Here is a 25988-nt window from a genome sequence, read left to right on the forward strand (position 1 = left end):
GCATGGTTGGTAATGGGAGAAAGCATGTGGGTGTGGATATGGTGGAGAGGATCTGTGTTGAGCTTTCTGTTCTACTTTCTCTCTGTGGGGGCTTGAGGTAAGTCTATATTCCCTATGAACCAAGAACAGAGGGCAGAGTGTGTGTGTGGGGGGGGTGTAGTATTAGGGTGGGGCTGCCTTGGCACTCCTCCTCAGGTCTGAGTACAGGGACACCTGGATCCTCATTCCTTGTGCAAAGGAAATCTCTGTAGTTTTCAACAGGAGCTCAATTAGTGTGTGTTCCCATGGCTAAAAGGTGGGGGTGTGGTGTGTGTGTGTTTGAGGAGTATGGGGGGAACAGTGGGAAGATAGGACAGGCCCCCAAGATAAAGTCACTTGCTTTTTAGAACCCCAGAGTAAGCTGGTGCCAGGATGTTGGGGGAGGGGGAAAAAGATGCAGTGTTCTAGGCATCTTTCTGCTCAGCCCTCTCAGTTCTCATCCTCCAAGGTATATCTGAATGTCTGATAGCTATAGAAGAATCCAGGCTAATCTAAGCTAGGCTCTTCAAAGTGGGAGGAGTCAGGAGGGTTGAGGGGCTAAGACCCCTGAGTCTTCAGACTGGGGGGAAAAGATGCCTGGATCCTAGTCTGCTTTCTTCTACCTCCCACCTCTGGTGGGTAGCCCCCAAGATGCCTCGATCCTTCCTAGTAAGAAGCAAGAGATCCTCTGGAAGAAAAAAGTTGATTGGTAAGTATGGCCCCAGCCCCAGAATCCTGCAGGGCTCCCATGGAAGAGCTGGGTACTAGGCTGCCCAAGTTCTGGAGGGAGAGAAGGGCTAGCCAAATTCAAATTGGAATTTAAGAGCCTTGGATAGGGGTGTTGGTAGGTGGGGGTGTTGAGTTAGGAACCAGGATATCTTAGATGGGGCGGGGAGGGGAGACAGCAGAGTCGGGAGCTAGAGTATCTGGGTTTTCCCACAGTTCTTAAGGAGTGATGGGTTCTTCTTATATAGGCTTTACTCCAGGGGATCCAGCCCTGTCTGTGGGGAGCCTTGGAGGTACATGGGCTGAGAGGCCCCTATCCCCAGACCCTGAAGCCGGCTCCTCCCTGAGGTCCCCTGCTCTAGACGAGGGTGACCTCATTGGTAAGAGCTCCCTTGGGCCTGAGGAGGTAGCAGCCTGAAGACTGTGGGCTAAAGCCCCTAGATTGTGAGAGGTTGCCAGACAGTTGGATCGTAGGGGTCTCATACTGACTGGATTTATTTGACCTAACCCCAGGGCTCCCGGGTCTGGCCAGCCTCTCCTGGGATGGTCACTGCCCCCAGCCCCAGCTCCAGCCTCAGCCTGAGACAGGAGTCACTTCCCCAAGTCTGCAGCCACAGCTACTGCTGCTACCACCCACAGCACAGCCCCCTCACCAATTCAAGGTAACCCAGGACTGGGGGGCGGAGGGACAGAATCTAGTCCAGCGGCAGCCCCAGCCCGGTCTTTCTGCCTCTAGGGTGGGGCGGGATGGTGTGGAAGAGCCCTAGCCTTGTCCCTTCTTCCACCGCTCCCGCCCTGTCCTCAGGAGAGACTGTTCCCCTGCGGCGTGTGCGGGAAGAGTTTCCGGCGCTCCTCCACTCTGTCCACACACCTGCTCATCCATTCGGGCACGCGGCCCCATCCCTGCCCCTTCTGCGCCAAGCGCTTCCACCAGAAATCCGACATGAAGAAGCACACGTTCACCCACACCGGTGCGGGCCCGGAAAGATGAAGATGAAAAGGGCTGGGTTGAGCGGGGTGGGGGAGCAAGCTTGCAAGCTGCTGGAAAGGCCAGAAGGACTGTCCCCTCCCGCCCCCCGCCCCCGACGTATTTCACCCTAGCCGGTCCTTGCATTCATCTTCATTAACTCCTCAAACTCCCTCCATTACCCTACACTATCCTCATTTTCCCTACTGACCAGCCACCCGAATTCTACCCATCTTTACCCCACTAGATCCCCATCTCCCCCTCAATATGCTCCCATAACTCCCCAGTTCTCATTACTGCTTTATCCACCTTACCTCCATAGTTCCCCTCCTGTCCAACCCCATACCCCATACTCACTCCCCTACATATGCTCCTTGCCCAGCCCCCCACTTCCACCAAGTTCCCCTCTACCTTTCCACAGGAGAGAAGCCCCATCACTGCGGAGTGTGTGGAAAATCCTTCAGCCAGAGCTCCAACCTGCTCACTCACCGTCGGCAGCATGGGGTGAGCCACCCCCTGCCTCAGAGGCCAAAGTGCCTACCCTCACAGCAATCCTCCTGCCCTAAAGAGTCACCTAACACCTCCCTGGGGGTCCTGAACCCCAGGGAGAAGGGAGAAAACTGTCCCTAAAGCCTTGTTCTCTATCTGCTCAACCACATCATCACCATCGGCAGAAATGGGAGGGCTTTGGTGGAACCTGTGTAGGGAAGCCCAGATCCACAAGTCCCAGACAGCCCAATCCCTCCAAAGACAGCAGCTCCAGCTCCACTATCTCATCTTTATTACAAACTAAAAGGGCCTTAGGAAACACACAGGCACACCATACACTGACTCTAGGGGCCACAGGAGCAAACCAGCAAGGACAATCTACAACATACATACAGTGCACGAGATTGACAAGGAGTTTGTCGGACCAAGACCCTTCCAGAAGTCAGATGGAAGGTTGTTAGGAAGCTAGAACATCATCAGGGCTTTCCCTTTGCCCAGTTCCCCTTGCTACGGAACTGCAGGTGGGAAAGCAGGTAAAATGCAGGGCTGGGGTCTTCATTTCAGAGGGCATGCTGGTCCTTTGGATGGGACGGGACAAGGGCACCTCAGTGGAAGGTCTCCACCTCCACTACAGTCCAGTCTCCCTGTGGTGAGGCAACATCATCTGGGGAGAAGCTAGTGACAGATGTGATGCTAGCCCGGGACTCATCCAGAGGGGACAGCAGTTCTGCCCAGCGGCCCAGCTCAGCATCACTCAGAGCTGGGCGGCCACTCCCAGGTCCCTGCCTGGCTCCCCCTGGTCCCTCTGCAGCCAGCAGCAGCGTCCGGCTCAGCAACTGCTGTACTACACTGGCCTGCAACGCTCCCAGCTGCAGCTCACCCACTCGAGATGGCTTGGGACCACGTGGGGCTGGAGGCATCTTCTCCACTGTCTGATCATCCTCTTCCTCCTGATCCTGTACCTCCCTGCTTGGAGGCCCAAATGTTGTTTCCGGGGCCTCTGCCTCATAAATCGTGGACAGGCCATCAGGGGGCCCAGCCATAGGGGACCAGGGCAGTGGCTCACCTACAGGAAGGAAGGATAGGGTTGAGACTTGTGCCCTCTTCAAAGAGCTGCCCTCTTCCTCCAGGCTCTTTCCCTCTGCCCCTTGGCTGGGGTTACCTGGGACCCCATGGGTAAGTCGAGGAGAGGTAGTACAGGGGCTCTGGGTGGGAACCCCTGGCCGGCTCCAGGCAGCAGGATGGCAGGCAGCAAGTTCGAGGTCAGGATCAGGTGGAGGCGAAGCTGGGGCTCCTATCTCAGGGCCACTGTCATAGGCTCGCAGCTCCTCGGGCGTACTTGTGGCACTGCTGCTGTGTCCAGCAAGGTCCGGGCCACTCAGAGTACTGGAAGGGCTTCTGGACAGCTCCCCACCCAAGACTCCCAAGGACAAAACAGACTCGGGAAGGGGCAGTTCCCCAGGAGGCGCATTCTGCAAATGGGGTTGGGCCAGCACAGGGGCTGTGGCCCTGGAAGAGGGAGAGGGTGGCACGAGAAGTGTGTCCAGGGGAGATGGAACGGCCTGCACAAAGGGTGTGTCCAGGGGAGAGGGAGGAGCCTGAAGAGGCGTGGCCAGTGGAGAGGGAGGAGGGGGCAAAACCAGAGGAATAGGAGGGGGCTGCAAAGGGCGTGTATCCAGAGATGGCGCCTGAGAAAGCATGGCCAGATGAAAGGGAGGGGCCTGAAGAGGGGGTTTGGCCAGGGGTGGGGAAGGCGGGACTAAGTGAAAGGATGGGGTTTGTTGAGAGTGTGTGGCTATGGCAGAGGGAAGGGCCTGAAGAGGGGGAGAGTCCGGAGGAAAGGGAGGAGCTTGAGGAGGGGGTGAGGCCAAAGGAAAAGGAGAGGACTGAGGAGGAGGTGTGGCCAAGGGAGGAGAGTGTGGGAACCAGAGAGAGGGTGGGTCTGAGGGAATGGGAGGGGCCTGGAGAGGGGGTGTGGCTAAGGACAAAGGTGGCTCCTGTGAAGAGGCTGTGGTTAGGGGAAAGCCCTGTAGAAGAGGTGTGGCCTGAGGGGGAGAAGGTGGGGACAGGGGAGAGGGTGGAGCCTGCATAAGGGGTGTGGCCAGGAGAGAGTCAGCCCTTTGCTCAGAGAATGTGGCTAAAGGAGAGCACAGGTCCTGAAGAGTGGAAGTGGTTGAAGGAATGAGAATAGGCTGGATGGGTGTGGCCACAGAAGAGGGAGGGGCCTGTGGAGGTGTGGCTGGAGGGAATGGGGCCTGGAGGGAGGGTGTGGCTAAGGGAGGAGATGGTGGGGCCTGTTGAGGGGCTGTGGTCACAGAGGGAGAAGCCTGAGGAAGCCATGTGGCTGAGGGAGGATGGGTCTGGAGAGGACTGGTGACTAAAAGAGAAGGTGGAGTCTGCTGGGGGGATTCGGACCTAGAGGGATTGGCTTGTGGAGGGTGTGTGGGCAAGAAAGGAGGAGGGGCTTGTATAGGGGGTGTGGCTAAGGGAGAGGGTGGGGCCTGCTGGGGGGATGTGGAGAGAGAGGAATTGGCTGGTGGAGGGGATGTGGGCAAGGAAGGGGGTGTGGCTAAAAGAGAGGGTGGGGCCTGCTGGGGGGATGTGGAGAGAGAGGAATTGGCTGGTGGAGGGGGTGTGGGCAAGGAAGGGGGAGTGGCTTGCATAGGGGGTGTGGCTAAGGGAGAGGGTGGGGCTTGCTGGAGGAATGTGGAGAGAGAGGGATTGGCTGGTGGAGGGGGTGTGTGCAAGGAAGGGGGAGGAGCTTGTATAGGGGGTGTGGCTAAGGGAGAGGGTGAGGCCTGCTGGGGGGATGTGGAGAGAGAGGAATTGGCTGGTGGAGGGAGTGTGGGCAAGGAAGGGGGAGTGGCTCCTATAGGGGGTGTGGCTAAGGGAGAGGGTGGGGCCTGCTGGGAGGATGTGGAGAGAGAGGAATTGGCTGGTGGAGGGGGTGTGGGCAAGAAAGGGGGAGGAGCTTGTATAGGGGGAGTGGTTAAGGGGGAGGGTGGGGCCTGCTGGGGGGATGTAGAGAGAGAGGAATTGGCTGGTGGAGGGGGTGTGGCTAAGGGAGAAGGTGGGGCCTGCTGGGGGGATGTGGACAGAGAGGGATTAGCTGGTGGAGGGGGTGTGGGCAAGGAAGGGGGAGTGGCTTCTATAGGGGGTGTGGCTAAGGGAGAGGGTGGGGCCTGCTGGGAGGATGTGGAGAGAGAGGAATTGGCTGGTGGAGGGGGTGTGGGCAAGAAAGGGGGAGGAGCTTGTATAGGGGGAGTGGTTAAGGGGGAGGGTGGGGCCTGCTGGGGGGATGTAGAGAGAGAGGAATTGGCTGGTGGAGGGGGTGTGGCTAAGGGAGAAGGTGGGGCCTGCTGGGGGGATGTGGACAGAGAGGGATTAGCTGGTGGAGGGGGTGTGGGCAAGGAAGGGGGAGTGGCTTCTATAGGGGGTGTGGCTAAGGGAGAGGGTGGGGCCTGCTGGGGAGATGTGGAGAGAGAGGAATTGGCTGGTGGAGGGGGTGTGGGCAAGAAAGGGGGAGGAGCTTGTGTAGGGGGAGTGGTTAAGGGAGAGGGTGGGGCCTGCTGGGGGGATGTGGAGAGAGAGGAATTGGCTGGTGGAGGGGGTGTGGCTAAGGGAGAGGGTGGGGCCTGCTGGGGGGATGTGGAGAGAGAGGAATTGGCTGGTGGAGGGTGCGTGGGCAAGGAAGGGGGAGTGGCTTGTATAGGGGGTGTGGCTAAGGGAGAGGGTGAGGTCTGCTGGGGAGAGATGGACAGAGAGGAATTGACTTGTGGAGGGGGTATGGCCAAGGAAGGGGGAAGGGCTTGTTTAGGGGGTCTAGCTAAGGGAGAGGGTGGGGCCTGCTGGAGGGATGTGGTCAGAGAGGAATTGGTTTGTGGAGGTGGTGTGGGGAAGGAAGGGGGAGTGGCTTGTATAGTGGGTGTGGCTAAGGGTGGAGCCTGCTCATCTTTTCGGCTAGGCGGTGGTGTGGAGGGAAGAGAGGGACCCTTGGACCGGATTACTGGGCAGGTTGAGGGCGGGGCCTGAAGAGAGGTCTGGGCCAGTGAGGCAGCAGAAGTACTGTCCTGGCGACGGGTGGGTCCAGGCAGGCGGGACTGAACCCCGAGAGAACCTTCGCTGGACTTCCTCCTGGCCACAGAAGCTGGGCTGGAGACAGGGTCCCCAGGACTCTTGGGAGTTCTTTTAGGGGCTGTGGCTTTGGGCAGGGGAGAGGGCCGGGCTCTGGTGTTGGAGGGAGCCCGCGGAGACCCTGGCTCGGGCCCTGAGATTCCAGGCAGACGTGACCCAGGGAGCCCAGCCCTTGAGGCTTGGGCTCCCTGAGCCGGTCGAACGGTATCTGGAAGAGATGGGACAGAAGAAAGGCCTTTGGGAGGGTCTTTTTGGACGACCCTAAGAGACCTTCCCCCTTTGCCTGCACCTAGAGGTTGTTTTTGGCTCCTCCCCAAATTGGAATGGGGGAGGCCAGGTGGTGTCAGCCAGTCAGCTCCTTCACTGGCGCCCTTTCCCCATAGATCCCTTCCCTGGGTACTCACTGCTGACAGGCCACCACCCTCTGGATCTGACCCCCATGCCATCACTATCCCCCTAATCCTCCTACCTCTCCTGGCCTCTGCTGGAGCCGCATTGTTCCGTCCTGTGGGGGTGGAAGCTAGTGATGTCTTAGCCTTGGCTGCAGACTCTGCTGGAGCAGAGCGGACTTGCTTGGCTGGGGTGGACACTTTGGAGCCCTGAAGCCCTGGCCTTAGATGGGAGAAGAAAGCCTGGGTCACACAAGGAAAGTAAGCTTGGGTCCCCCAGAGTCTTTTAGGGCTGGCCCCCTTTCCCTGGAACAAAAGCTGATAGTTTGTATACATTTGCATCTAAGGTTGTAAAATAAATCTGTTCCCTGTGACATGCTCACCCCTGAGAGGAGCCATACCTGGGGAGGGACTATGAACCTGAAAGGGACCAGCCTGGGGAGACAGCCTATCTGGGGAGGGGGTCCTATTGGGGAAGGGTCATAAATGAGGAGAGGCCTTAATGAGGGACCAGTTTGGGGGAGGGCCAAATATATGGAGGGGAGGTGCCCTATCTGGAGAAGGGACTAGCCTGGGAAGGTGAAATACCTAAGAAGGGGCCATGCCTGGGGAGGGTCCCACTCTGGAGTGGTCCTATCTGAGGAAGGGTCATATGGGGAGAAGTTCACCAGAGAAAGGATCATACCTGGATAAGTGTTATGCCTAGTGCTCAGTCATACCTACAGTGGGTCCATATCTGGAAATGGGTCATACCTGCCTGAGGAGAGACCAGTCTGAAGAGGGGACATTCTTGGGGAAGGGTCATTCCTGGAGGCTCGGCCAGCACCTGGGGCTGGTTCTGCTTTCCTCATCAAAGGTTGCCTGGGCACTACAGGGAGAAGCTCCAGGTCAGTTCAATCCTGACCTCCTCTGTCCTCCCGTAACACCTTAAACACAGCTTTGGAAGGGGACAGGGATGGGAGTGGGAGAGGCAGGGAGTGGATGAGGGGAGGCCTTCCTCTAAGGACAGGAGCCCTGCATTATCAGCCCTGAAGGGCACCTCAGGAGGCTTGAGCAGCCCATCTGTTTCCCCCAAATTCCCCTCCCTTTACTCTCTCTGATATTTGGAGAAAAGATGAAAAAATAGAAGAGACAGGGACCATCAAATAGGAGCAGGGTCAGGGAGTAGAATTCAAGGTCATTGTCAGGGAAGATCAAGAGTCAAGAAACGGGGCAAGTTTAAGGTCCCAGAATCAGTGTCAGGCATTGAAGCTGGCAAGAGACAAGACCTGGGGCCCCTGTACCTGTGCTAGGAACATTGTGGCCTATCTTGCTGGTTTTGGGGGGCCCAAGTAGGGCCGTGGCCACCTTGGGGACAGGGGTTGCTCTTCCTGCCTGTTCCCCTGGAGACCTCTTCACCACAGCTCGGGGCTCAGCAGTGGCTCGTGGGGGCACTGTGCCTGATCTTTTAGGAGTCCCAAGAGGCGCTGGCACTGAGGAGTTGGGCAGGCGGGGAGCCAGGGGTCGACTTCCCCCAGCTTTGGCTTTAGTTCCAGTATTCATCCTGCAACAAAGACAGAGGATGACACCTGTATCCCAACCTGTCTTGCAGCACCCAGACATGCCAGCACCTTCCCCCACCCTAGTCTCTTCTGCCTTTTCCCTGGAACCTAACTGTCCAGTTCCTCAGTCTCAGCCCCCATGCTCCTCATACTTCTTTTGTATCCTCTTCAGCTGGAGGAGGGAGCCAAATGACTGCCTCCCCCACCAGCTGGGGACACCGTAGGCGTTCCCAACTCTCTTGGGTACATCCTATAGCAACCAGCCCCTTGGCACCCAGCAGGTTCTGGGAATTAGATGGCAGATGGGCTCCCCTCACCCCCCCATACACAGCTTAGAGAGAGATTAGCACCATCTACCCCTCCCCCTGAAGTGCTGGGATAGTCCTGACGCCACCACCCAGGACCGAGGCATCCTATCCTCTGCCACCCAGCATTTCAGAGACCCAGTCATCCTTCCCCTGATCCCACACACAAACTCCAGAGATCCCTCCACCCCCAGTATCTGAGGGATAAAACAGACCTTCCCCTCCCCAGTACAGGTGCTAATCCACATATCCAACCCCTAAGAAGACCAGGGGAAACCGAGGTTCCAACTAGGCCTGAGGAAGGGGCCTCAAAACCCATGCCTCAATTCAAGCAGATGGAGAGCTTAGGGAAGGGGGAGCCGCTCTGGTCCTGTCTCCCGCTCGAGTTGGGGCGGCTGAGTCGGGGTGTGTTCCAGGGGGTGTCTGTTAAGCTTCCCCCCCACCCCACCCCCACATACACCTTGATTCCAAACACCTGCTGGGGGAAGGAGCGGATGAAGGGGGGCTGCCATGAAGGAGTTAATGGAGACAAAGAGCCCAGCGCGATCGCCGAGGTCCCCGCCTCTCAACCCCTCCCCCTCCACCTGCTCCGCTAGCTCCGCGCCCCCCAAGCCCATATCTCAGTCACCTTCAGCTTGGAGCAGCTCGAACACCTGGGTCCCCGAGGGACGGCCTGACCGGGCAGTAGGGCCTGGGCGCCGAACCCAGGGCAAGGGGGAGAAGAGGGAGGAGGCCAAGGAAGGGGAGGGGGCTGGGGGCTAGGAGACAACAGGCGAGCCCCGCCCCACCCCGCCCCCTGTCCTAGCCTTGGCCCGCTAGAGAGGGGACTACGCAGGAGGGGGTAGGGCCAGTGGCCCCGGGTTAACGTGGATGAGACCGAGGAAGAGATGGAGAAGGGGGCGGAGAGACACGCCAAGGGAAAACGAGATGGGGAGTTTGGGGCGGGGGAGGGAATGACAAAAATAATTAAGAGATGCAGGCGAAAGGCGGTGACAGAAAGAAAGAGGCAGACAAAAACACAGGGAGAAAACGCAGAGAGCCAGAGACACAGGCTGGAAGCAGAAGAGAGACGGGATGAAAGAGGAGAGGAGAGGAACAGTAGGAGAGAAACTGGGGCAAAGACGGAGGGAGGACGAATCTCTGGGGGAGCTTTTTTTAAGGGGGTGTTTCCATGGCAACTGCCTCCAGGAGTCCAGAAGGAGCATATGCGGAGTGGGAGGAAGGAGAATTTCCGGTGCCCCTCAAATGGCCTTCCCCCATTAGATTCCACCCATACATTAACCCCATACACTACCACCACCAACCCCCAAGCCCACCCCTACCCCCCAGCCCCATTCTACCCCTTTCCCTCTCTTCAACCTACCTGGCCTCTCCAGTCCTCTAGGAAACTGACAGGCTGTGCTTTGGCCAGGTTGGAGGTGGGACTAGCACTCCATTGGTCTATTTTCTTGTGGGCAGACCAATCATCATGTTGAGTATCCTTCCACATTTGGACTCTCTGATCTGTGTCTCCACCCGGGGCTGGGTAATGAGATGTTTGGTCCTGCCCAGACTCCTCCAGGGACCCAAGGACCAGGGCCTTCCTCACCAAAAGACTCCACCTTCTAAAGAGACAAAAGGATGGCCCTACCCCTGAGGGAGGAAGGGACATGGGGTGGGGGGAGAGGGGAGAGACATGATTTCTTGTGTAGGGGAGGGGAAATTGAGAGAGAGTGAAGACTACTGTGTAGCGTAGAAGTACGTTGAGTTTGTCGTTGGAGGCTATGGGCTTGAAACAAGGCTTTACAACTTACAACTACGTCAACTGGCAGGGCACTTCAGCTCTGTTTCCTTATCCTCAAAATGGGAGGGGAGATGGACTTTCTAAAGTCCCTTCTAATTCTGAGCGTATGTGTGTATATAGGTATGTATGTATATGCACATATATACACACACATATATAAACTTAGTTATTTGATAACTATAGAACAAAGTAAGGGCCACAAGAGAAATATGAAGGTAAGATTTGAGTGCATACTATCTGATATATGAAAGACAGTTGAGTGTGGCATAGATCTGATCAGGAGTCTGGCCCACTCTTCTACAAGAGACATTGTTATGTTCACCCTTGTTAGGAAAAACATGGTGATCATAGCTGGCTTCTTGTTTCTTCTCTTGCTCATGTTCAAGAGGAGGACTGAGGAAGAATTATAACGACATATCACATATAAAATATCTTTAAGTCTGGGAGTACAATGTTCAAAATAAAGGGCACTCTTGCTAATTGCTCTCAGGAGGAAGGTAATAGCTGAATCTAACCAGCCTAACTCCCCCAACCCTATTAAACTCTGGTTATGTAAAATATCATCATGAATGCTGGCTTGAATAAACCCATTTATCTAAGCAAAACAGTAAGCAAAAGTAGGGAGTGCATGATAGTAAAGCTGGATACAAACGCCTCAGCTCAGCCAGAGAGGAAGGGACTGATCTCACCCAGGGGAATCCACTCTCAGCAGGTCTTAGGGTTAAAAGGGCATGTTCTGCAGGTGAGAGGCTGACTTGCCCCACATACCTGGCTCCAAGAATGATTTGCAGTCCTCCTTTGAAAAGTCCTTGCCTTGCCTCTCCTGATCCATCTCTTTCTCCATGTCTCTGCCTTCTGCAGAATTAGTCTCTGAGATCTCTGGGGCAATCAGGAGTCATATCTCTTAACACATCCAAAGCATATGAAGCAGAGCACAGTTCCAGAGCTAGCTTATAGGGCAGCACCTAACAAAGTGTGGCAAACAAAAAACCCAATGGGAGATTACAGAAGAAAGTGGTCACTTACACTCGGGATCATGAAGGAAGGTGTAACAACAATGTTGCTAGCAGCTGCTGTGGGGGTGTAAGACCAATAACAATAGCACACAGGAGGGCTGCCAGCACAGGTTCTTGGATCTGCTTTTCTAAGGAAAGCAACTTTAAGGGGTTAACAGTCTCACTTTAATCAAACATACATATATCATTCAGTTAGTTCAGGAGGAAAAGCCAGCACCCTGAACTTCAGAGAGAATACAAACAGAAATTACAAACAGAGACAATACGAACAGAGCAAAGACACACAGTTAACAACATACAGGCCTCTAGCTGTCTGACCAAAGAATTACATAGTTACCACAGAGAGAGGCACTAACATCTGGGTTTTCAAAGCCTAGAGGTAGCTACCCAGAGTCTCATCTGGTCAAATCACACAACACTCTTCCAGTGAGAGAGAGAGCCCCAAGGCAAAATGCTAACCTCTGACTATATATACCCTTCTTAGGGCCCTGAAGGCTTCACACCTAATCAGCAAAAGAGTGTGGGCCTGGAGCTTCACATCTAGTTAGCAAAAGGGTGTGGGCCTGGGGCTTTGCACCCAGCAAGACTTTAATCAAAGGCACTTGATTACTTTAGCATTCTAAAAGAGAAAACAGTAAAAAAAAAAAAAAAAGTCCCACCTTAATTATCAATACACAGGGAGGTGGCATTGAAGATGGACTTTGAAGGATAGGAATAAGATTTCAATAGGTGAAGTACTAAAAACTTTCCTTCAGAGGTAGGAGACAATAATACACATTTGAATAAATGGTATGCACAATGGGTATCATATTGCTTGCCTTCTCATTGAGCAGGGGAGGGGCTAGAAGGAGGGAGAGAATTGGGAACTCAAAATTGTAAAAAAAAAAAAAAAAGAATGTTTAAAAAAATTAAATAAAATTTATAAAAAAGAAAATGGTGATGTCTTTCTGGTCATCCTGTCATCCTTGTCTCCTTCTTTATCATTTCCCCACATCTAACCAACTGTCAAGTCTTCTCAGCTCGACCTTCACAATATCTCTAACCTCCCTCCTCTCCTTTCTGCTTGCACAATTTCTATCCCACTTCAGACCCTAATTGCCTCTCAGCTGGATTATTTCAAGACTCTCCAAACTGGTCTCCCTGATTCCACTCTTTCCTTTTCTAATACAACCTTCCTAAAGCAAACAAATCAACAAATTTCGGAATCTAAGACTAAGATCTGACTAGGTCACCCTCTACTCAAAACTTTTCAATGGCTGCTATTGCCTCTAGGACAAAGCCCAAAGTCCTCAGGTTGGCATTCGAGACCTTCCACCTACCTACCTTTCCAGCCTAATTACTGGAATTCTTTGTTCCTTTTGGCATACAGAAGACTGCGCTTCACACTGCCAGCATGGCAGAGTAGAAAAAATGATGCTTTGGAGCAAGAAGAACTGGATTCAAACCTAGACTTTTCCATTGACCAGCTGAGTGATATTGGGTAAATCACATCTTGGGGGTTTACTTTCTTCATCTGAAAAATGAGGGGTGAGACTCTAAATGGTAGAATTCTGAGGTCCCTTCCATCTCTAAATATATAATCCTTTGATCTAGTAATAGCTAAAGGTAGCTGCTCAGAGGGTAACATTTGTGTACAAGCCACTGGGTGGCATTCTAGACACAAGTTAACTCACAAATGAAACGGTGTTATTTCTGATTCAGTCACTGTATGATGCTCAAAATTTCAGCTCTGCCATCTCATCCCTGGTATCTGCCCAACTTACCCATGTTTGCCCTGCTGGACTTTTCCTCCTCTGGTGCTTTCCAGGGCATTTAGGTATCCCATCCTAATTCAAAATAGCTTGGTATGTGCCCTTCTTCCCACAGGATTCCAATATATTTCCCAATTTTGCATCACTCTGAAGCATAACTTTGGAGTCCTCTATGGCTTAAATTGGCTATTGTATTTGCTGACTGATTGACCTTTCTCAGGCTCCTTGGCTGGATCTGCATCCAGGTCATGCCCACCAACTGTGGACGTATCACAGGGCCCTATCCTAGAGTCTTTTCTCTCCTCTCACTATACTATTTCACTTGGTTATCTCATCGGTTCCCATGGATTCAATTGTCATCTCTATCCTGATGATTCCCAGATCTTCTTGTCCAGCTCTACCCTCTCTCCTGGCTTCCAGTCTCACATCTCCAACTGCCTATCAGGCATCTTGAACAAAATGCTCCGCAGACATCAGAAACTAAGCATTTTAAAAACAGAACTCAATATCTTTCTCTGCATGTCCTCCCCTCCTCCCAATTTTCCTGTTAATATCCTCTTGGTCACCTAGGATCTTCCTAAAGCACAGGTCTGAACACATTGTCTCTCCATCCAATGTACTCCAGTGGCCCCCTATCACCTCAAGAATCCATTTTGCATTCAAAGCCCTTCATAACATGGCCCCCTCATGCCTTTCCAGTCATCTTATACCTTACTTTCACCACATACCCTATAATTCAGCTACACTGGCTTCCTAATTCCTAGAGCAAGGCAGTCCATCTCCCTACTTCAAACATTATTACTGGTTGTCCCCCATGCGTGGAATGCTGTCCTTCCATATCAGCTCCTGGGTTCCCTGACTTCCTTCAATTACCAGCTAAAATTCCATTTTCTACAAAAAGCCTTTCTTGATTCTCCTCTGTTATGATTATCTACAATTTGTCTTACATAGTTTGTACATAGCGTTTTTTTGTGTTGTCATTCAGTCATTTTATTCCCCCATATGAGTTCCTCGAAAGCAGAGGCCCTTTTTTGGCTATTCCTTTTGTCCCTAGAACTTGGCACAGTGCCTAGTATTTAATAGGTGCTTAATAAATGTTTGTGGACTTGATTTTTATTCTTATAAATTTGAATTAGTTCCAAATATGTGTATACACCCATATCTTGAAAATGAGCCCTTTCTGATATGGAAATGTTTTGCATGACTATACGTGTATGACCTATATCAAACTGTTTTTCTTCTGAGGTGGAGGGGAAGATGGAGGGAAAGAATTTGGAACTCAAAATTTGTAAAAATGGTTGTTACAAATTTTTCTTTACATGTAATTGAGAAAAATACCACTATGAGGTCTGTTTCCAAAGATGATTAGGAAAAAAGGGAAAGAATCTATATGTTCTGAAGTTTTTATAGCAGCTCTTTTTGTGGTGGCAAAGCACTGAAAATTTCAGGGATGCCCACCAATTGTGGAACAGATGAACAAGTTGTGATGTATGATCATGATGGGATTCTACTGTGAAATGAAGAGCTCACTGATTTCAGAAAAACATGGATAGACTTGCATGAAATAAAGAAGGGCAAAATGAGCAGAACCAAGGGGACATTGTATACAGTAACAGCAATATTGCTTTAAGAACAACTTTGAGCAACTAAGTCATTTTGACTATTACAAATATCCAAATTAACTGCAAAAGACTGGTACAGCTAGGTGGCTCAGTAGACAGAGTGCTGGTCTTGGAGCCAAGAGGACCTGAGTTCAAATCCAGCCTCAGATACTTGACACTTACTAGCCATGTGACCCTGGGCAAGTCACTTAACCCCAATTGCCTCACACACACTCAAAAAAAAAACCCACAAAGAACCTATGAAGGAAGACTCTGCATCTAGAAAAAGAATTAATAGAAGTATGTATAGAATGATTTTACATACATACATATTTGTGTCTAATGGTAGCCATGGGTGGGTTAGGGAAGAAAAAAAGAAAGCCAATAATTTTATTATATATTTAAAAGGAATTAGCAAGTTGCACATAATAGATTTGCAATTTCATGTTGTAGACCCCTCCCCAAACCAATTTGAAGTCCCAAGATCTGAGAAAGGCCTAAAACCCAGATTGGCCAATCAGGAGAGGCATTGTGGCCCATTCCAAGCTTAATCTACCATAATGTTTTGCAATTTTTGGCGTTATAGACATGCCTTGCTCTCTGAGTAAACTCAGAGAATGCCTCTTCCTGTGTCAAGAAGGCCAGATGGAGCTGACTGAGAGCATTTTTCCTCTGTTTATGGCCATTAAGGATAAGATCCTTTACCTGAGACATTATCTTGAATAATGGGACTTTTTCTTATCTTAATATTTTGTGGACATACACCATGTTATGGCATGCCAATGGTAAAGAAAACATAGATGTCCTGGGGTGTAATTTCAATTGACATTTTGCCAACTGTCATATCTTATTGTATTTACTATCTATTCAATTAAGAAAATTCCTTTCTCATACCATAATTAAACATATATGGAGATGATAAATTTAAGTGACACAGCCACCCTGAATTGCAATGGTTCTAAAATGTATTTAAGCCTTCTTGTTTCTTTTGTCAGGCAGTCAGATTTTATCTGGCTCCATACATGTATGTATTCTGCTAGCTGTAAGGGAATAAATAATATAAATATATATCACCTAGCCTGTTTGCCTCTTTTAACCAAACTTTCAGGTCGACAATGTACAATGATCTTTTTTTTAAAAAATTCTACTATGTTGTGGAAATGCTTGTTTTATTTCATAAATTAAAAATAAAATGTTTTTAAATGAGCCCTTTACCAGAGTGCTGCAAAGATTTTCTCAGTTACCTGCTTCCTCTTCTAATTTCAGCTGCATTGATTTTGTTTGTGCAAAAACTGTCAAATTGTATATTATAATAATTGTCCCTTTCAATTTCTATGATCTTTTCTATCCTTTTTTGATTATGAACTCTTCCCCCATCCATAGATCTGAAAGGTTTTTTCTCCCCTGCTTCTCTAATGTGCTTATGATGTCACTCTTTATGTCTAAGTCATGTACCCATTTGGAGCTTATCTCAGTATATAGAAAGGTACATGAGGTAGACCTACTTTCTGCTAGACTGCTTGCAGTTTTCCCAGCAGTTTTTTGTCAAATGATGAGTTCTTATTCCAATAGTTGAGAGCTTTGTGTTTATCAAACACTAGGCCGCTGTGCTTGTTTGCTTCTGTATATCATGTACCTAATCTTTTTGACCTCTCTATTTCTTAACCAGCACCAAATCATAGGAACGTTAGCTTTAAAATTTCTGAACTGGCAAACTACAGCTCCTAGTGAGGTCCAAAAGTCCAACTTCCCTTCCCTGGTCTTCTATAGCTAGCATTTCCCAGTGCCGCACCCCCCCCCCCACCCATTTTGGTCTCAAAAGTAAAGGGTGTGGGGCAGTTTCTGTCCTGGCTTACCATAATCACCTCTTGGAGTCTGACTGAACCTCTAACAACCACCACTTTCGATCTTCATAGTCTCTTCATCTCACTTCTAGCTGCCAAATAGGTGATGCCTTTGGTGGGTGCCTCATGGGCCAATCACCCATTTTACAGTTGAAGAAACTGAGGCAGACAGCAATTAAGTGACTTGCCCTGGGTCACACAACTAGTAAGTATCTGAGGTGGGATTTTAACTCAGGTCTTTCTGACTCCAGGCTGAGTGCTCTATCCACTGTGCCATCTGGGTGTTTGATGAAATGATTCTAGAGTCCCCTTTTAAGTCTGAGCATAAATATGGTTCTTGGTTCAGAGAGATAAGGGAAAAAAGTGAGTATTAGAAGCAAACAATGAGGAGCATTTTGGTGTCCACTGCTTCATGGAAGATTAGGGCTGAAGAATGAAAGACCTTTGAATTTGGTTGCTTTGAAGCCACTGGTAACATAGAAGGGAGCTGTTTCACCTCCAGTGGGGTGCTAGTGAATGCTTAGCAACTGACTCTCTGGGGGGAAATGTACACAGGACACAATTTTGACCTTATTAAAATTTCCCCCCATCACTTGCTTAAGTCTAGACTATTAACAAAATAATAAAGCCCTGATATGTAGCATTTGGCAATCTCTGAGGTGTAAATGCTCAAACTTAAAATTTAACAACTGGCTCCCAGCACTGTTTGAACTAGCTCCAGTAAACCTGATGGGCAGGGATCTGGAAACAAATTTATAGGTCACTTAATTTGACCCTCTCATTTTACAGACAGGGAAACCTAGAATTCTTTGCTCTTAAGCACACTTGATGTCTGAGAGGTGTGGGATAATAGATGGAGCAAAAACTTGGAGGCTGGAAGTACCCATCAATTAATCAATCAACCACTATTTTTTTTTGCTTTTTTTGGCAGGGCAATTGGGGTTAAGTGACTTGCCCAAGGTCACACAGCTAGTACATGTGCCAAGTGTTTGAGGCTGGATTTGAACTCAGGTCCTCCTGGATCCAGGGCTGGTGCTCTACTCACTGCACCACCTAGCTGCCCTATTTATTTTTTTAAAGCAATTATTAGGAGCTATTTTACCCAATTACATGCCAACAGATCTAATGAGCTAAATGAAATGGATGGATGTTTACAAAAATATAAATTGCCCAGATTAACAGAAAAGGAAACAAAACTCAAATAACCCTATCTTAGAAAAAGAAATTTAACAAGCCATCAATGAGCTCCCTAAGAAAAAAAAATCACCAGGACCATTTAAAGAACAATGAAGATGGGGACTTCCAGGAGCCAAGATGGTGGAGTAAGAAGTAAGTGGCTCTCACTCTCCCTTATTGACCTCTGAAAGCCCAGTAAATATTGCCCCAGGAAAAACCCTGGAACAGCTGAGCCAGCAGAAAGATGGGGTGTAGCAGTCTTGTAGCTTGGGAAGCTTGGGGTATTAATAGGAAAGGTCCCTCTCATTCTGGTGGAGGTGGGGGCAGTACAGGACAGGAGGCATCCCAGCAAGCCAGCGGCAAGTCCCCACCTCAGCAAACCAAGGGGAAATCCTGAACCCCAGGGTGGGGGAGCAGGCAAGCACCAATACTAGGACCCCACCCCCGTACCCCATCCTTACTCCCATGCCTCAGCACAAGCAAGGGAACCAGTAGACAGTAGCTCAGAAAACCACCACATGCTTTGGTGGGCAGGTGTCCTCCAGCAGCCAAACCTTCCAGTGCTTTAAAGAAGTCCAGGTGAACAGGCATTCTCCAGGAGCCACACCCCACACCTCCACTCCGAGAGCTTTAGTGTTGCTGACCCCAGCTCAGCACTAGGTAAGCTGCCAGACCCCTACAGCCTCCAGCTGCCAGCACCTGAGACCCCAGCACACAAAGCCAGTGACCAGGTCCTAGGCTCCCAGCACAAGGAGCTTGGATCAGTGGCCCCTGTGCTCCAGCAGGAAAGTACAATTGTAAAAGCCAAGAAATAGTCAAACACCATGAGCAAAGAGCCAAAATGGATAATGACCATAGATTCTTACTATGGGGAGGTAATGGCAAGCAGCATTGGACTTTTTGTTGTCTTTTGTTTTGGAGTGCTTCTCAGCACTAAGGCAATCAAGTGCTTTTGAGTCTTGCCTTTGTTTCAATCAAGAGTCTTTGATTGAATCGGGAGTCTTTGATGACCTGCTTAAGTCACAGGAGGGCTTAGGTCACATGGGTTTGAGTTACAAAGATAATACACTATGACTAGGCAGAATTTATAGCAAGAATGCAGGGCTGGTTCAATATTAGGAAAACTATCAGCATAAGTGGTCATGTCAATAACAAAAACAACAAAAATCATATGATTATCTCAATAGATACAGAAAAAGGTTTTGGTAAAATACAACATTCATTTCCATTACAAACACTAGAAAGCATAGACCAAATGGAGCTTTCCTTAAAAAATAAGTAGTATCTACCTAAAACTAAAAGCAAGCATTATATGTAATGAAGATAAGTTGGAAGCCTTCCCAATGAAATTGGGGTGAAGCAAGGATGTGCATTATCACCACTATTATTCAATATTGTATTAGAAATGCTAGCTATAGCAATAAGAGGGAAAAAGAAATTGAACGAATTAGAATAGGCAGAAGAAGTCAGAGAAAACAAAACTATCACTTTTTGCAGATGATATGACACTATACTTGGAGAATCCTGAAGAATCAATGATAAAACTAGTTAAAATAATTAACAACTTTAGGAAAGTTGCAGGATATAAAAGAAACAGAAAAATCATCAGCATTTCTATGTGTTACCAACAAAGTCCAGCAGCAAGAAATAGAGAAATTCCATTTGAAATAACTGTAGACAATATAAAACACCTGAGAGTCTAGCTGCCAAGACAAACCCAGGAACTATGTGCACACAATAACAACACACTTTTCACACAAAGTCAGATCTAAACAACTGAAAATATATTAATTGCTCACGGGTAGGCTGAGCCAATAAAATGAAAATGACAATTCTACCTAAATTAATTTACTTGTTCAGTGTCATACCAACCAAACTGCCAAAAAATTTAAAGATAATAATAAAATTCATTTGGAAGAACAAAAGGTCTAGAATATCAAGAGAATCAATGGGGAAAAAATGTGAAGAAAAGTAGCCTGGCAGTACCAGATCTCAAACTGTATTGCAAATCAGTAATCATCAAAAGAATTTGGTCACTTGCTAAGAAATAGAGTGGTGGATCAATGGAATAGATTAGCTACACAATGCAGAGGAGTAAATTATCATAATAATATGTTTTATAAATGCAAAGATCTAAGCTTTTGGGGCAAGGACTCACCATTTGACAAAAACTACTGAAAAAACTGGAAAGCAGTTTGGCAGAAATTAGGTATAGACCAGAATCTCACACTGTATACCAAGCTATGGTCAAAATGAGTACATGATTTAAACATAAAGGTTGATACCATAAGCAGATTGGGAGAGCAAGGAATAGTTTACCTGTCAGATCTCTGGATAAGGGAAGAATCAGTGACCAAAGAAGAAAGAGTGTCACAGAATGTAAAATGGATAGTTTTGATCATATTAAATTAAAAGGGTTTTGCACAAAAAACCCCAATGCAGCCAAAATTTGAAGGAAAGCAGAAAACTGGGGTGGGAGGGAGGGGAGAGAATTTTACAGCAAGTTTTTCTGATAAAGGCTTCATTCCTCAAATATATACAGAACTGAGTCAAATTTATAAGAATATATGTCATTCCTCAATTGATAAATGGTTGAAAGATATGAAGAGGCAGTTTTCAGATGAAGAAAGTCTTTGGAAAAAATGCTCTAAATCGCTGTTACTTAGAGAAATGTATGTTAAAACAACTCTGAGGTACCACTTCTCACCTATCAGATGGGCTAATATGAAAGAAAAGGAAAATGATAAATGTTGGAGCAAGTGTGGGAAAGTTGGAACAATAATGCACAGTTGGTGCAGTTGCAAACTGATCCAACCATTCTGGAGAGCAAATCACAAAGACATTTTTTAAAAAAAGGAAAAGGACCTATATGTACAAAAATATTTCTAGCAGTTTTTCATGGTGGCAAAGAATTGAAAATTGAGGGGATGCCTCTCAATTGAGGAATGGCTGAACAAGTTGTGGTATGATTGTGTTGGAATACTATTGTGCTATAAGAAATGAAGAGAAGGATGCTTTCAGAAGAAACCTGGAAAGACATGAACTGATGCAAAGTGAAATGAGCAGAACCAGAACATTGTACCCAGTAACAGCAATACTGTACAATGATCAACTGTGAACGACTTAGGTATTCTCAGCAATGCAAGGATCTAAGACAATTCCAAAGGATTCATGATGAAAAATGCTATCCACCTTCAGAGAAAGAATGATGGAGTCTGAATGGAGATGGAAACATACTTAAAAAACAAACTCAACAACTTTATTTTCCTTGTTTTTGGGTGGGGTTTTTTGGTCTGTGTTTTTTTGCAAGATGACTAACATGGAAATGTTTTGCATAATTGCACATGTATAATCTATATGAGATTGCTTGCCTTCTCAATGAGGGGAGAATTGGGAACTCAAAATTTTTAAAAACAAATGTTAAAATTTTTTACACATAATTGGAGAAAAGCGTAAAAAATAAACACTTATTAATTGTCTACTATGTGCCAGGCAATGTGCTAAGTGCTGAGGATACAAAAAGAGGCAAAAGATTGTTCCTGCCCTCAAGGAGCTTACAGTCTAATGGGGGGAACCTCATGTAAACAAATACATACAAGGCAAGCTACATACATACATACATATAGGACATATTTGACAGAGGAAAGGCACTGGAATTAATAGGGGTTGGTAAAGACTTCCAATAAAAGAAAGCCAGGGAAATCAGTAGTTGGAGCAGAGGAGGGAGAGCATTCCACGTAGGGGGAACAGCTGGAGAAATTGTCTAGAAGCAAGAGATGGAGTGTCTTGTTTGCGGAATAGCCAGGAGGCCATGGATCCAAATAAATGTGTTGGGAAGCAAAGGTATAAGAAAACCAGAAAGGTCAGAAGGGGCCATGTTATTCAGGGATTTGAATGCCAAACAGAGCATTTTGTATTTGCTTCTGGAGGCAATAGGAAACTGTTGAAGTTGATTGATTAGGGAGGTGACATAATTAGACCTAAGTTTTAGGAAAATCACTTTCCTGGCTGAATGAAGGACAGATTGGAGTAGGGAGAGACTTGAGGTAGGCAGCCCCTCCCCCCAGTAGGCTATTGCAATAGCCTTGAGGTGATGAGGGCTTGCAGGGTGGTAGCATCATAGGAGAGAAGGGGAGTGCATTGGAAATCTCAAATTTCTGTGGACTTGGGCATCTAGGCATTTTCTAAGCCTCCCCAGCTTCTTTATTTTTCAGTGGGTGGAGGAGAGGGTAAATGTGGCAGAAATGGTAAAGTATAAGAGAAATGAGAAGAGAAGGAGAGGTGATGGACTGTAAGTCACCTCAGGTGAGTGCCTCAGGTGATCTAAGGACTCAAAGGGCTGACCTCCTCTGTTCAGCTCACCTAACCTGCTGGGATGAGCTCTCTGTTCAGCCAGCTTACCCTCTTTAGAGACAGACAGAGAATATAGATAGAATTTAAACAGAACTAGGTAGAGACAGGATCCGTGAGAGACAGGAAAGCTCCAGCTCACATCCTTGTTCAGGTCCCAAAGCCTAGGGTCCTTCCTTTTGAACTCTCCCTTTTCCACCTGCTGGTCATTGCAGAGGCTCCACAGGACAGGGGGAAGAAAGGGAACAGAACACTTTACTGTCTGCTTCCACCTAAGGGAAGAGAGCAAGGCCCTCCTATCAGAAGCTCTCGATTTGTCTCTTTATCTCCAGGTTTACTCAGCAGAATCTCCCATCTCTCTTTCTCCCCACATCTACCCCGGGGTTAACTAGCCTTTTAGGATCCTACATTTCCTAACTCCCTTGGTGCTGACTCCCTAATATTCCCTCTCCTGGGTTGGCCTGGGGATTGGTTGGCTGAGGGGGAATAATTAAAGGACCCCACTTCTTTCCTTCTCCCTTAGCTGGGACTGCTCGCCCGGGAAGAAAAGAAGGAAATGCTAGATAGCTGGGAGCCAGGGTGCCTGAATCCCTTCTCTCAGAATGACCTCCAAGTGTCTAAGGCTTAGTTTCCCCTGGTGGCCCAGTACAAAGCTCTACAGGAAAGTCGTCTAGCCTCCTTGGAGGCTGACCCCAAATGACTGGCTCCATCCCCAAAGAACTCAGAAGTTTGGACTATGTGGCCTCCCCAACTTAGAAGCCTCCCCTGACTTGCCTTGGGGTCCCAGTGGCCAGCTATTAGTTGAAAGCACCGACATTTGACTCCCGGCACCCTCCGCCTCAGTTTCCCTTTCCCTCCAGTCTCGGGCCAGAGTAGGGCTGGGGTGAGGGGCGGGGCCAGGTGGGCGGAGCGGCCCGGGCTTCTTAGCTCCAGCGGCCACACCCGACTTGACTCACCCGCCTGGCCCCGGTGCTGCTCGGGACGTCCGGAGGAGACCGGAGCGCATTCCCCAGAGAGCAGGGATTGAGAGACTGCTACACCGGCGGGTGAGTGAAGAGAGGGGTCTGTCCCGAGAGCAGGTTCACTTCTGAGAGTGGGAATCTGTCCCAGGAGAGGAACCTCCTCGGAGGACAGAGATCTGTCCGGAAGGCTGGGGATCTGGACCAGGAGAATGAGGCTCTGTCCCGAGAGGTTGGCGGGAGGGAGTTGTCCTTGTGCTAGGAGGAGGACCTGTGGGGAGAACGAAGGTCTGCCCTGAAGGCGGGGGGCATCTGGACCTGGAAAGCGAGGACTAGTCTGGAGGGTGATCTTTCCAGAGAGCCGGGCTCTGTGAGGGAAGAGTGGGGATTATCCTCCGGACAGGGAGATCCGCTGAGACAGTGGCGGGAGAGGAGATAGTGAGATCTACCCCCGGAAAGTTGTCGGTGCCATCGAGGCTGCGCCCCTGAGCTGAGTGGGGGACTCGGAGAAAAAAAGCTGAGGGCAGACATATTCGGGACCCCCTCCCAGCCCAGATCTCTTCCACGCTAAGTGCCTGTCACCGTAGAGTCGGTTATGGGGCCCAGCCCAGATCTCTTCTACTCTGAGCCCCTGTCACCATAGACCCTGTTATGGGGTGATTATTTCCTTAGCCAGACCCCAAGTCCTGAGTTCCAGTTTCAAAATCCCAAATGATTTTTGACTCCTATCTCTCCAGTCGGCTTCAGATCCTCAGTCCTCAGCCTGTCAGCACTCCACTATCCTATCATTTGGACTAGCCTGTGACTTGGTCAATTAACAAATATTTGGGTGGCTGCCTTCTAGGGATTTCCAATCTCCTAGAAGAGTTAACGTAACTAATCCATAATGAATCCAGTATTATAGGGCAGATGCCAAGATCTCTAGCCAAAGAACAGGTAGGAGCTATCTGCTCAGATAGGGCTGGGGTGGTCTAGGAAGGCTTCCCCCAGGTGAGCCTGGAGTTGAGCACTGAAAGACCTAAATGGAAAGGATTTATGGAAAAAAAAGAGGGAAGGACATCTGGGAAAGGGAGTGACAGGGCAAAGGTTAGAGCAGAGGAATGAGCAAGGGATGATGCATGGAGCAGAGGGCTCCAGGACTGTGCAGGGCTAGGTTGGGGCCAGCTAGCCGAGCATCTCAAGTACCAACTGTATGCCTTTATTCCCCTCTAGGCTGAGGGAAGCCATGGAAAGTCAGAGCAGGGGCATGGGCAGAGCTGGACTTTAAAAAGATACCTGGTAGTTTATGCCAGAAATTTCATCTAGAGGTGGGGGAAGAGAAGAAAAGATGAAAGGGAAGCCAGCCAGGAGGCCATTGTCAGGTTAATGAAGTGAATGGGTTCCCTGGCCTCTCTTTTTTGGGGCCTTCCTGCCCCTACCTACTCTATGCCCCAGGCATCCAGGGCTTAAATCTTCCCTTACAGATCTGATCTTAGGAAAAGAACAGATGACACAAAGGAGTCAGTGACTGAAAATGACTGGCTATGGGACCCTCCCACATATTGGCATTTTGACAGGGTTAAATGCCTTCAAAGGAATGAAGTCTGATAGGATATCAGGCCTTCATCAAAGGTCTAGTGACTTGCCTTGGAGTGTCTGAAATCACTGTAGGCCATAGGGTAGATGCTGCCCATCACTTGAGAACACAGTACTTAGAGGTCTATTATCCTTGGGCCCTTCCACCAAAATCTTTTTCAGACAACATCCTAGCATGTGGAGACAGTCATGTGTCTATGGGGGCTTAATGATAGGTTTGGGACAACAAAGTTAGAATTAAAGACAGACAGAGATTATGACAATTCCTGTGTGTCTGTGATGCTATATGCCACTCTATGTTTGAACATTTGGGTCTCTGTCTGGGACTGCTTGTGTTTTTGTGTCCATCTGTCTGTAATGGACATTGGGTCTGATGTTCATCCATGCCTCTGTTTGCCTGTAATTCTCTGTGTCTGTCACTGAGATTGTGTATGTCAGTATGTAAGAGAGACTGGTGGGCTGGTGACTATTTCTGTTTCTGTGTGAGCCTGTAACTGAGTAACCAACTATGAGTAAGATTGTATCTGCCTGTGATTGTGTAGCTATCTGATTGTGTGTTTCAGATACATGATGGTGATTGTGACTCTTCCTCAGTATTTGTCCTTCTTGAGTACATTTCGAAGATTTTCCCTGGCATGATATGAACTAGAGCAGAAATGAGGGCTTTGTGACCAAAGCTGATAAATGGTCTATTTGTTTTAGCTGGGGTTTTTTTGGGGGGGGGGGTTGTTATTGTTGTTCATCCTTCATTCTCAAAGACATCAGTTTGGGGGTTGGAGGAAAGGGAAGATTTGATGTTGGCTGTGGAAAGTGAGACTTGCAGTGATAGACATAATTAGGTGTTTAACAAATGCTTTCCATGCTGATCTGCTGTGACGACCAGAACAACAATTCACCATATATTAAGTACCTACTAAGTGCTAGCTAGCATTCTTAGGGACTGGAGGATATTGAGAAATATATAGTACTTGCTCTCAAGGAGATTATATTCTGCTTTAGGGGACGCAATGTGGACACAAATATTTATAGTACAAGGAAAATAGAGGAGCAAGGCAGAATCAAGGAAGACTTGAAGGAGGAGGAGGTGGCACCTCAATTTTGAAGGAAGACAAGGTCTGGGGGCCACGAGGCTAAGCAGGGAAGGCCTTCCAGGAATGCCTCATACGAACAAGTTCTCAGAGGCAAAATTTGGATCATGGAGGATGATCTGTGGAGATCCATCCAGGAAAACTGACAGTTGTCCAGTTTGACAGGAACTGATCATATGTGGAGGGGAATCCTATGAAAATAAGTTGGGAAGGTAAATGGGGACCAGATTGTGGCGGACTTTAAAGTTTGTCACTGGAGATGGCCAGCAGAGGAGT

The 25988-nt window shown here is 48.7% G+C and overlaps 1 protein-coding gene across 1 annotated transcript; it reads left to right on the forward strand.

The window, feature by feature from the left end:
* Positions 1 to 733: 733 nt before the first annotated feature.
* LOC118856172 (zinc finger protein 48-like) lies at positions 734 to 3183 on the forward strand. Its single transcript, XM_036766336.1, has 6 exons — positions 734 to 779; positions 993 to 1124; positions 1258 to 1406; positions 1550 to 1715; positions 2133 to 2215; positions 2765 to 3183. The coding sequence occupies exons 1-6, from the start codon at positions 734 to 736 to the stop codon at positions 3134 to 3136; spliced, it is 948 nt and encodes a 315-aa protein (XP_036622231.1). The 3' UTR covers positions 3137 to 3183.
* The last annotated feature ends 22805 nt before the right edge of the window (positions 3184 to 25988 follow it).

The sequence above is a fragment of the Trichosurus vulpecula genome, chromosome 1 (assembly GCF_011100635.1).
Source record: "Trichosurus vulpecula isolate mTriVul1 chromosome 1, mTriVul1.pri, whole genome shotgun sequence".
NCBI classification, from domain to species: Eukaryota; Metazoa; Chordata; class Mammalia; order Diprotodontia; family Phalangeridae; genus Trichosurus; species Trichosurus vulpecula.

What these genes read in the sequence shown, in the direction of transcription:
- LOC118856172 (XM_036766336.1), top strand. Translation starts at nt 734, where the DNA reads ATGGCCCCAGCCCCAGAATCCTGCAGGGCTCCCATGGAAGAGCTGG. An exon ending in GGCTCCCATGGAAGAGCTGG is followed by an intron (nt 780 to 992) that starts GTACTAGGCTGC and finishes CTTCTTATATAG; the next exon opens with GCTTTACTCCAGGGGATCCA. An exon ending in AGACGAGGGTGACCTCATTG is followed by an intron (nt 1,125 to 1,257) that starts GTAAGAGCTCCC and finishes ACCTAACCCCAG; the next exon opens with GGCTCCCGGGTCTGGCCAGC.